The following is a 10,402-nucleotide window of genomic DNA, read 5'->3' on the forward strand; positions in this document are numbered from 1 at the left end:
TTTTCAACCCACAATAATATAGTTATTATGTTTAAACAATCAAACAATCAACCCAATTACCCATCCCCATTATCTTCTTTTAGTCTTCCCTAAAGATATTATCTCAAGGGTCATCTCCTATATCATATTTACTTCTCATCTCCTTACATCGTATTTCCTTACATGATTGTTCCTACGAACTTTACCTAAGGATCATCGCCTACATTGCATAGACAATACTAATCCGAGGATTACTCCCTCAATATGTGTCTAGCAAGAGTTAGGGTATCATCGCATGATTACGCAGCCACAACATCGCCTGGACTTGTAAATCATGATAAGGGTTAGTCTATCATCACATGAATACGTAGCCACAACATCGCCTGGACTCGTAATTCATAATAAGGGTTAGACTATCATCGCATGAATACGTAGTTACAACATCGCCTGAACTCGTAATTCATCACCTACAGGTTACTAGCCTGCTGGTGTTTCCACGGGGTTGTCTATAATAGTCTGCGGTCGCCATCTATACTCTGGTAGATGACTACATCTCCAAATTGTCGGACAAGGTTGTAGTATCCTACATCACCGATTCATAATCACCTATCTATCATCACCTATCTCTCATTATTTTATTTCATCACTCACCAACTATTTCATCTACCCATGTTTTATCCCCACATATTTGTAGATATAAAATAAATATACAGTTTAAATCATTTAAAACATGTATAAATCATTCATCCAGCATAGACAACAAGTATTCTGACAATATGTACACATAGCACGTAACTTATATTAAAATACTTCATATCTATGTGTAAGATGAAAGGGACCATGCACTCACTTGAAAGGTGGTGACTCAGCACTCGGACAGCGCTTCGATACTCTCAAAACGATATTCCTTCGATAAAACCTAGTACCAGTACCACTAGGGTTTAGTCTAACGATAACCGTGACTAATTAATAGTCTGACTATTATTATTATATAAGCGTTAAATAACACTCAATATAACTCATAATAATAGCCCAAATACTCATTATAAGTTCCTAATAATGTTACTATATTAAAACATAAGCTATACTAAAGATAGCGTACGCATAGCTTACTTACAGCGGGTTTTTCGCAAAGTCGGGCTTCGCTGGAGCAGCGTTCCCAAGCCGAAAGACCCTTTTTCTCGGGACTCCGGGAGCCTCGGGGCTTCCTTCGGGTGCTAGGGGGTTTACCTAGGCTTTTAGGGGCTTAAGGGAGCTTAGAGAGAGAGAGAGTATAGAGAGAGAAAGAAGAAGGTTGAAGGTGTGAAAATGAATGGAACCCGACACCTCTATTTACAGGGGTGCTGACTGGCATACTCGCCGAGTAGGGGGGACCTACTCGCCGAGTTGGTCCATGTGGTGGCCTTCTGGTGGTGCCACGTGTCCAATTCTGGTGGTGCCACGTCACCCCCTATCGCGTATCAGCCTTCAAACTTAGAAAAATCATAACTTTCGCATACGAGCTCCGTTTTCAACGTTCTTTATATCCACGCGTAGGTAAAATCAAGATCTACAACTTTCGTTTAGACTCCGTCAGCTAATTCTTGACCGATCTCAAATTTAACAGTAGGAGGCGTTTAGACTGTTAAATGACCGCGAAGAGTTCATAACTCCTTCATCCGGACTCCGTTTTCGTCTGTCTTTTTACCGTTGAGTTCCTATTAATGAGACCTTCAACTCTCATTTAGGTCATGTAAGCCAAAAACCGCTCGAACTAAAATTCGAGTTTCGGGCCGTGCACTGCTAAGCCGAATCTTAGAAAAATCATAACTTCTTCATACGAAGTCAGATTTGGGCGTTCTTTTTATTGATGTTCTTAGTTTAACATATTCTACGACTTTTGTTTAGATTGCTAAGGCTAAAAAATCTTCTATCGTAAATTCACTATTTACGTCTCCCGGTGCCGTGCCGGTTTTGCCGTAAAACTTCGGCGGGCCATAACTTCTTCGTTATAGCTCGGATTTCGGCGTTCTTTATATGTACGGAAAGCTTGTGTCATATTCTACAACTTGGTTAAGATTATTTATTATAAATAATTTTTTGTCGAAAAGTCATTTTCAACCCCTATTGCCTCTAAATTGAATATATATATATATATATATATATATATATATATATATATATATATATATATATATATATATATATATATAAGGAAAGGTTATTTAGAAAACAAAAAAACCCTAAAAATCATAAAAATGCATAAAAAAAATACCTAGAGATCACAAAACTTTTTTTTGACATTTTTTAAGAAAAAATCGCAGCTTTTTAAAGAAAATCGCTGAAAAAAAAATTGAAAAAAAAAAACTTTTTTTTTTATAAAAAAAAAAAGAAATTATTTTTTATTTTTTTTTCAGCGAATTTTTATAAAAAGCTGCGATTTTTTATAAAAAAAATTCAAAAAAAAAGTCTTGTGATCTCTAAGTATTTTTTTATGCATTTTTATGATTTTTAGGGTTTTTTGTTTTCCATAGAACCTAAACCTATATATATATATATATATATATATATATATATATATATATATATATATATATATATATATATATATATATATATATATATATATATATATTAAGGTTCTAAATAACGTAAGGTATGACTTGGCGACAATGTCAAGACTCAAGATTTTCCGAGTGTTGGCGAGTCACATCGTTTGTAAGGCGTGACTTAAGGCGGAAATTTTGTATTTAATTCAAATTTTTATATGTATTATCAACTATTATTTATTTTTATACACATATACGAGTCAAGGCGACGTTTTGGTAAAACTTGACGGCACATACAAGCATTGGAGCCATGACGCGTCATGGCGGAGCCATGAAAAGCTTTTTAGAGGTGGTTCCGGTTCCAAAATCGGGTATCCGGTTCCAATGCTCATCATTAGATAAGGGTATATCAGTTATTTTAAGTTGGCTAGGGACCAACAAAGTAACAAAATCAAATTATAAGGATGGTTTGAGTTAAAAAAATAAAGTTAAGAACTAAACTCATAAATTACGTCAAACTATATGGACCATTTGTTTAATTTACTCTTTATTTTATGACTGAAATTTTTTTAAAAATTATTCAGCGACCAAAATTGTAATGTTCTCTTATTTAAAATTAGTAATTACTTTTTCATATCCTTTCTAGAGAGAGGGTAGTCAATGATAGAGGAAACATACCGACCTACTGAAATTGATCCTTGGTCGAAAGAGAAATTAAGGAAGGAGTTTTCCGAAATTGAAGTATAAGCTTGCAAACTGGAGAGCTTAGAGAGGGCGTCTGCTAAAAGTTTGGTGCTGCTGGGAATTTGGGGTACGTTCCCTAAACTGATAACTTGATGAATCACAAATTATCAAGAAAGAAATGGAAGCGTTTAGCTGTTAATGAAGTTTTTATATAATTTATTAAGTAAATTTAATCAAACAGTGAAAAAATTGTCAATTTGGAATGTGAGAAATCGTATTATGACCTAATTTAGTCCAAAGTTGCGACGTTTTTGAATTAGTGTAGTTAGATGATCAAATTAAGCAATTCGTGAAGTTAGTATGTTATAAACGAATGGAATTTGGAAGTAAATGAGCCTAATGATATGTGTATGAGTTGTCGATACAAAAATAAAATATGACAGGCGGATTGGTCCGTTGTGCGCTGTTGTGTTTTCTGAGCAAATTTGAATTCGTGTTTCATTATTTGATACTAAAGTTTTTAAATCAGATTCAAGTTATGGGTGTTAGCGGTAAAATCATTGTGAAGACCTTATGATAGATTATGAGTGTGAATTTTAGTACATGGTATGCTTTTGAAAGTTGTAGTGTAGTGACATCAAATTATAAATATGAACATATCCCTTGCTGTACTAAAAGAATGAAAAAGTGGTAGCAATGATGTGTAAAATTATTGGAAGATCATGATTTTAAATATGAAAGTAGGAGTGTGGGACCATTTATAGGGAATCCATACTTTTAGTAACTTTCCTTTAAATAGACATGTCCTGATGGGATGTTTCGTGTTTTTTCATTAAGAAACACTTGGATTCGGGTTCTGACAAGGTTTTTCTACATGATAACAGGTTTTATGGGAAAGTCACATCTCTCTATATAAAGCTCCTTTCATTGGGCTGCTTAAACCACATACATTCCATCTCAACTAATCAACACAACCATGGCATCATCATCATCATCATCTCCTCCTGCTCCAGCTTTTTCTTCTCAATCATTGAAATACAATGTCTTTCTTAGCTTTAGAGGAGAAGACACTCGCAAGACTTTTGTGGATCATCTCTACACAGCTCTTGAACAACAAGGGATCTACACTTACAAGGACGACGAAACGCTTCATCGAGGCGAATTGATTGGTCCATCCCTTATGAAAGCTATAGAAGAATCTCAAATTGCTGTCATCATATTCTCTGAAAACTATGCAGATTCATCATGGTGCTTAGATGAGCTTGCATGTATTATGAAATGCAAGGATACAAAAGGCCACATCGTTATGCCCATATTTTATGGCGTGGATCCTTCCGAAGTGCGAAAACAAAAACAAAAATACGGAGAAGCATTGGCCAAACATGAGTTGGAGAACAAGAGGAAAGTTGAATCTTGGAGAAAAGCACTTGTGGATGCAAGTAACATTTCTGGATGGGAACCAAAGCACATTGCCAACGGGTAATTTTCTTCTTCAGTTACACATTTTCTATCCTTAACATATGTCTTTACTCTGTACAACACATTTTACTCGTAAATTATAATCTTTTTATACAATTGTTTTAATTACTCTTGATGATGTCGATGACCTTGATGAACAGAGGCTTTGAGTAGCTCAATTGATCAGTTTGGTAAGTCAAAAAATATATCAGTCCTAGGATTTCGGATAAGCTCAAGTTCTAATTCTGCACCTAACGCCTCACTTCAAGCTACAAAAACTAATCCTTCTTGCTTTGGTTTTTGCTATTTTAAACTATGTGATGTGTCGAAATTTTTTTGTTACAAACTACTTGTGGTATTAACTTTACATGTCCTAATTTGAATCTGAAATATAAAGGACGATTAGGATCTCTTGTGTTTTCTATAGCCTGAAACAGATTACTACTTGGCAATGTGAGCATGTGTTAATTATACTTATATATATCCAATATGTAGGCATGAATCAAAGGTCATCAAAGAAATTGTTGAAACAATTTCTCAGAGCTTGCAGCCAGTAACTTCAAGTGCAAATGAGAATCTGATCGGAATAGCAGCTCGCATTCAACGTTTGAAATTAGAGTTACAAACTGGGTCGGGAGATGTGCGCATGATTGGAATATGGGGAGTTGGGGGTGGTGGTAAGACTACTCTTGCATCTTCCATATATGATGAAATCTGTAGGCAGTTTGATGGTTGTTGCTTTGTTGAAAATATTCGAGAGGAATCAGGCAGATATGGTTTGGAAAAATTGCAAGAAAAAATTCTTTGTGGTGTTTTGAAACAAAAAGAAGTGCAGGGAATAGGGAGAGTTGAGGAAGGAAGACAAATGATAAAGGATAGGCTGTGCCATAAAATGGTCTTGATTGTGCTAGATGATGTCAATCAGCTTGACCAACTAAAAGCGTTAGCTGGATCACATGATTGGTTTGGTGAAGGAAGCCGAATAATAATCACAACTAGAGATGAACATTTATTAACTGCTCACAAAGTAGATGTGATACACAATATTATATTGTTAAACAATGATGAGGCTATGAAGCTCTTCCACAAGCTTTCACTGCAAGATTACAGTCCTAAGGAAGATTATGAGAGGCTTTCAAAAGATGTGGTTTCTTATGCTGGTGGGCTTCCATTAGCACTTGCAGTTCTTGGTCCTTTTCTGTGTGACAAAGATACGGGTGAGTGGATGAGTGCTTTAGCCAGATTGAAAGAGATCCCAAATGATGATATTGTGGGAAAGCTAAAAATCAGCTTTGATGGACTTACAGAGGTTGAGAAAGATTTGTTCCTTGATATTGCTTGTTTCTTTAGGAGGGAGAGGAAAGACCGGGTAATGGAGATACTTGATGCTTGTGGTTTATATCCTATTATAGGAGTGAAGGTGTTGATACAAAAGGCTCTCATAACTATTTCTAATGGAAGGTTTGATATGCATGATCTGGTGCAAGAAATGGGACACCACATTGTTAGAGGGGAGCACCCTAACAATCCTGAAAAACATAGTAGAATTTGGAAGGAGGAAGATGTTCTAAAAATAAGTGCTATGGATGCAACGATGGTAATGATAAGTCTACCTTTTCATGATTTATACGTTTAAAGAAGTACTCTTAATGCAAACTTCTGACACCATTTTACTCTTATATCACAGGAACTTAAAAATATTAAAGCACTGCAAATTGGACTCAATTGGTTGCCAAAGAAAGAACAAGATCTTCCTCTGATTGCTGCAAACATGAAGAACCTTCGCTATATTAAATGGGATGTCAACCATGAAAATCCATTGCTTAATAACTTTCCACCTAGAGAGCTTCGCTATCTTCATTTGTCCAGAGTCTTGCAAAAACAACTTTGGGAGGGTTGTAAGGTAACTTTTTTTTGTTTATCTAACGGATGGAAACAAATTCGATTATGAAATATAGACGTGATTAATCCAGATTAAATTTTGAAGTATCTGTAGTATTGAAAGCATGGGACTTTATTCTGTAAATGTCTCTTGTTTACAATGTGTATGTCTGCATGTGTGCCATTTTCCTCATGATCTTTTCATCTTGATATATTTTTGACTTGTTTTTTGCACCTGTATGCAACAGTTGCTGCCAAATTTGAAGATAATGGAACTTTGGAGTTCTAATATAATCATGACACCGGATTTTGATGGACTTCCAAATCTTGAAAGATTGAAGCTGTATCAATGCATGTATTTAGAAAAGATTCATCCATCAATTGGACGCTTGGAAAGACTTGTTCTCTTATCAGTAGAAGCTTGTACCAGTCTTAAGATGTTTCCACCTGTTACCCGACTAAAGAAACTCGAGACCCTTTCTTTCCATCATTGCCCCCAGCTTTTTAAGCCCTCGGAGATCCAACAACAGAATATGGACAATTTAGGTCGCAGCAATCTTCCTGGACTAGAATGTTGTTTTCAGGGGCTTTCTTTATGCCAAAACAAGATAGGGTTACAGTTTATCCTCAACATGCAAGAACTTGGATTCTTAACAAAGTTGGAACTCAGCAACTGTGGTTTGGGAGATGAAGACATAGGCTCTGATGTATGGGAGTTAGCCAACTTGCAAGTATTGAATCTAGATGGAAATAAATTTTCACGATTAAATTTTGGTCTCTTCGGACTTCCTAGGCTCAAATGGTTAAACCTGTCATGGTGCCAAGAACTTGTAGAAGTGTCAGAGCTCCCACCAAGTATATCTATTCTTACAATGGATTATTGTTACTCACTTAGAAGCTTTGGAGATATTTCAAACTGCAAATGGTTGTGGAAAGTTTCACATGCGGGTGGGTACAACGTAAATCCACTTGATGGTGAGATATTACTACACTCCATGCTTCAGGTTTGGCTCTATGCACCTTTTCAATCTCAATCTTTATTACATATAAAACCCAACCATTAGTTCATAATTCCATTTGATATAATATGGCAGGCAATTGATATTGAACATCACTTCGTTGATTTCGCTCTTGCACACCAAATTCCAAAGGGGTTTGTAGGAAGGTGCTTTATGGGGAAGACATTCACATGGCGTTTTCCAACTGAATACAGGAAGCCATCCGGAGCTTCCATTAAATCTCATAGTGATAAGTTTACACTGCATCTTCCAAATGATTGGTACAATGAGTTTTGTGGGTTGTTAATACGTGTTGTTGCCAACTCCGGGATTCTGGATATTGATATAATCATCAAGCAGGAGCCAGATAACCGAGAGTATGTTTTTAAGAATTGGAGGTTTGATAAACAACCGGAGCCTGAATATGATGGAAAAGTAAAGACATATGTGGGATATGTTCCCTTTAGTTCTTTGAGGCGGATCACGTCGTTGAATTCATCATACAATATCATTTCATTTCACATACACAAGATGTATTGGACTTCGTTTACAGCTGAGCTCGTTCCTAGGAGAAGTAAAGATGATCTGCTGCAAATAACACAAGTCGCAACAAATTGCTCTGAATTTTGGAATAATGGACAGACATTTGAGATCCAACAAGATTTAGGATCTTCTATCAAGATTTCATGGGGGCGTTGGAAAAACATCTAATAAGACTCGATGTAAACTTGTAATTGTGATTACAGTGCAACATACATCGAGAAACAAAATTGAAAAGGCAGGAGAAGGAATTTCATGAAGATGATGGCATAGGATCAAACAAGATCTGAACCTGATGGTGTAATTCATAATAGCAGGTGCTAGAGTCTGATTCAAAGAAATTTTGATTTGAAAGATTTGAATCTAGGCTCCGGTACCATAATATATTTCTGAGAATTGAGATGGAAAGTCTTGTATATTATATTGAAAATTAATAGAAATGAGTAAACTTTAAATGTATACAGGAAAGAACCACTTCTATATCATGACCACGTGCGACTTGTAGCATACCTAACAATAACTTGTAAGTCACATCATGTATTTTTGGGTTTTATTCAAAAATCAGTTTCTAAGAACAATAAAAACGGCAATGGAAGTTTTAAAATGTTGAATAAACTTAAAATCATTTTAATCCACCAAGGATCATGAACATGAACATTAAAGCTAAAAAATAGCAATATGAAGACAGAATTAAACTATTTGAAGTTTTTGATTCCTCTTGTGACGTTGAAGTTGTAGAAGATGGAAAAAACAAAGTAAAGTTCCTCAAGAGATATCCACTAATAATTACCAACTTGATATGAATGTCACTCCTTGTAATAATAAGAACCCCTTATTCCTTTAAGAACAAAACAAATATTTTTATTAAAGGAGAGTATAAAGTATCAACTTTTCTCTAACAATTACTTAACCCTCTAACTGAAAGAGAAGATTAGAAGAGAGCATGAAAAACCATGAAATTTTCATAAAAAACTAGTAAGAATGAAAGCCTTTCTTAAGGCTTTTATTAAGGTCTTTTGTAACGCCCAAATTCTCGAGTATTAATTTATGGTTATAAATTCTCATGATTTCAAGGTCTACCCGATGAGTTGGTTGCTTGATTCGTCGAGTAGCAGCGGGTTGGTCCACGTGTTTAAGTGACCTACTCGCCAAGTCCAAGAAGGGACTCGACGAGTAGGAGCTGGAGGATGAAACCCTAATTTCCGAGGTTTTGCACCTTATTTAAAGGTCATTGGCCTCCTCAGCCTCCCCTTATAGCCCATTGATAGTCTACAAACCCTAATATGTGTGTATGCATCATTCTTGTGTGTTTTAAGCTTTGGAAGGAGGATCTTTTTAAGGAGAGCTTGGAGAGCAAGTGGCTAGAAGCAAGGAAGATGCGGGGATCTGATATCTACCTTAGTTGGCATCTTTTAGAAGGTATCAAGTCGTTACCTTGACCTCATTTCATTCTAGATCTCATTTGGTTAAAGATTTGGGCTTTTATAGCATATTATGAAGCTATTCTTGGGCATGAGCTCAGATCTGAAGTTGTAACTTCAGATCTGAACTCTTTTTGGTCTCTAAGTCCATAAAGCTATCAGCTTTGGCAAGTATGAACCCCTCCTTAAGCGTAAAACTCCATTGCAAGCTTGGTTTATTCATTATAAGACTTTAGAGCCTTGCATATACATAAAGTTTGCAACTTTATGTGATAAACATGCCTTGGGAAGTTGGATCTACAATATGGAACCTTAAGATGGCTTAAAAAGCATCTGAATTGAAAATGGACTGAAGGGACTCTGCGAGTTGCATGGTCAACTCGGCGAGTCCGATGAAGATTGTCGTGGGCTCGGCGAGTCAGTGGGGTGACTTGGTGAGTCAGTTAGGGTTTTCCCGTTTGTTGGCACGTATGAACTTGGCAAGTTGCAACGGAAACTCGACAAGTTGGCCAACAAGTTTTCGGCTGCAAACATTAGGAACTCGACGAGTCACTCAAGTGACTCAGCGAGTTGAAGAGATATTCAAGGAACTCGACGAGTTGAGGTCAACATGGATTATTGACCTTGACCATTGGCTTGGGCTTTGACTAAAGGTTGACTAGTTGACTTCTGGGGGTATTTTGGGAAATTGGCAATTTATGGATATGGTTTTATGGTGAATATAGGTGGTGGAGTTGTGATGGTGATCCGAGAGTGGAGCTTGTCGCTTCAGCGCGTCAGTTGCGAGGTGAGTTTTCCTCACTATACTCAAGGGTCTAAGGCACCAAGGCCGGCCCTGTGGATTGTTATCTGGTTAGGCTATGCTAGTATCGTCTGTTAGATCGGTATCCTAGAGGATATGATAATATTATGT

The 10,402-nt window shown here is 36.4% G+C and overlaps 1 protein-coding gene across 1 annotated transcript; it reads left to right on the plus strand.

The window, feature by feature from the left end:
- Positions 1 to 3,159: 3,159 nt before the first annotated feature.
- LOC145008072 (disease resistance protein Roq1-like) lies at positions 3,160 to 8,569 on the plus strand. Its single transcript, XM_078966701.1, has 6 exons — positions 3,160 to 3,318; positions 4,076 to 4,670; positions 5,145 to 6,246; positions 6,337 to 6,552; positions 6,779 to 7,534; positions 7,625 to 8,569. Exons 2-6 carry the CDS (start codon positions 4,168 to 4,170, stop codon positions 8,237 to 8,239), a joined length of 3,192 nt encoding a protein of 1,063 aa, XP_078822827.1. The 5' UTR covers positions 3,160 to 3,318; positions 4,076 to 4,167; the 3' UTR covers positions 8,240 to 8,569.
- Positions 8,570 to 10,402: the final 1,833 nt, after the last annotated feature.

Source organism: Lactuca saligna, chromosome 8 (assembly GCF_052625555.1).
Source record: "Lactuca saligna cultivar CGN05327 chromosome 8, ASM5262555v1, whole genome shotgun sequence".
Taxonomy (NCBI): Eukaryota; Viridiplantae; Streptophyta; class Magnoliopsida; order Asterales; family Asteraceae; genus Lactuca; species Lactuca saligna.

What these genes read in the sequence shown, in the direction of transcription:
- LOC145008072 (XM_078966701.1), top strand. Translation starts at nt 4,168, where the DNA reads ATGGCATCATCATCATCATCATCTCCTCCTGCTCCAGCTTTTTCTTCT. An exon ending in AACTTTGGGAGGGTTGTAAG is followed by an intron (nt 6,553 to 6,778) that starts GTAACTTTTTTT and finishes TGTATGCAACAG; the next exon opens with TTGCTGCCAAATTTGAAGAT. An exon ending in TACTACACTCCATGCTTCAG is followed by an intron (nt 7,535 to 7,624) that starts GTTTGGCTCTAT and finishes ATAATATGGCAG; the next exon opens with GCAATTGATATTGAACATCA.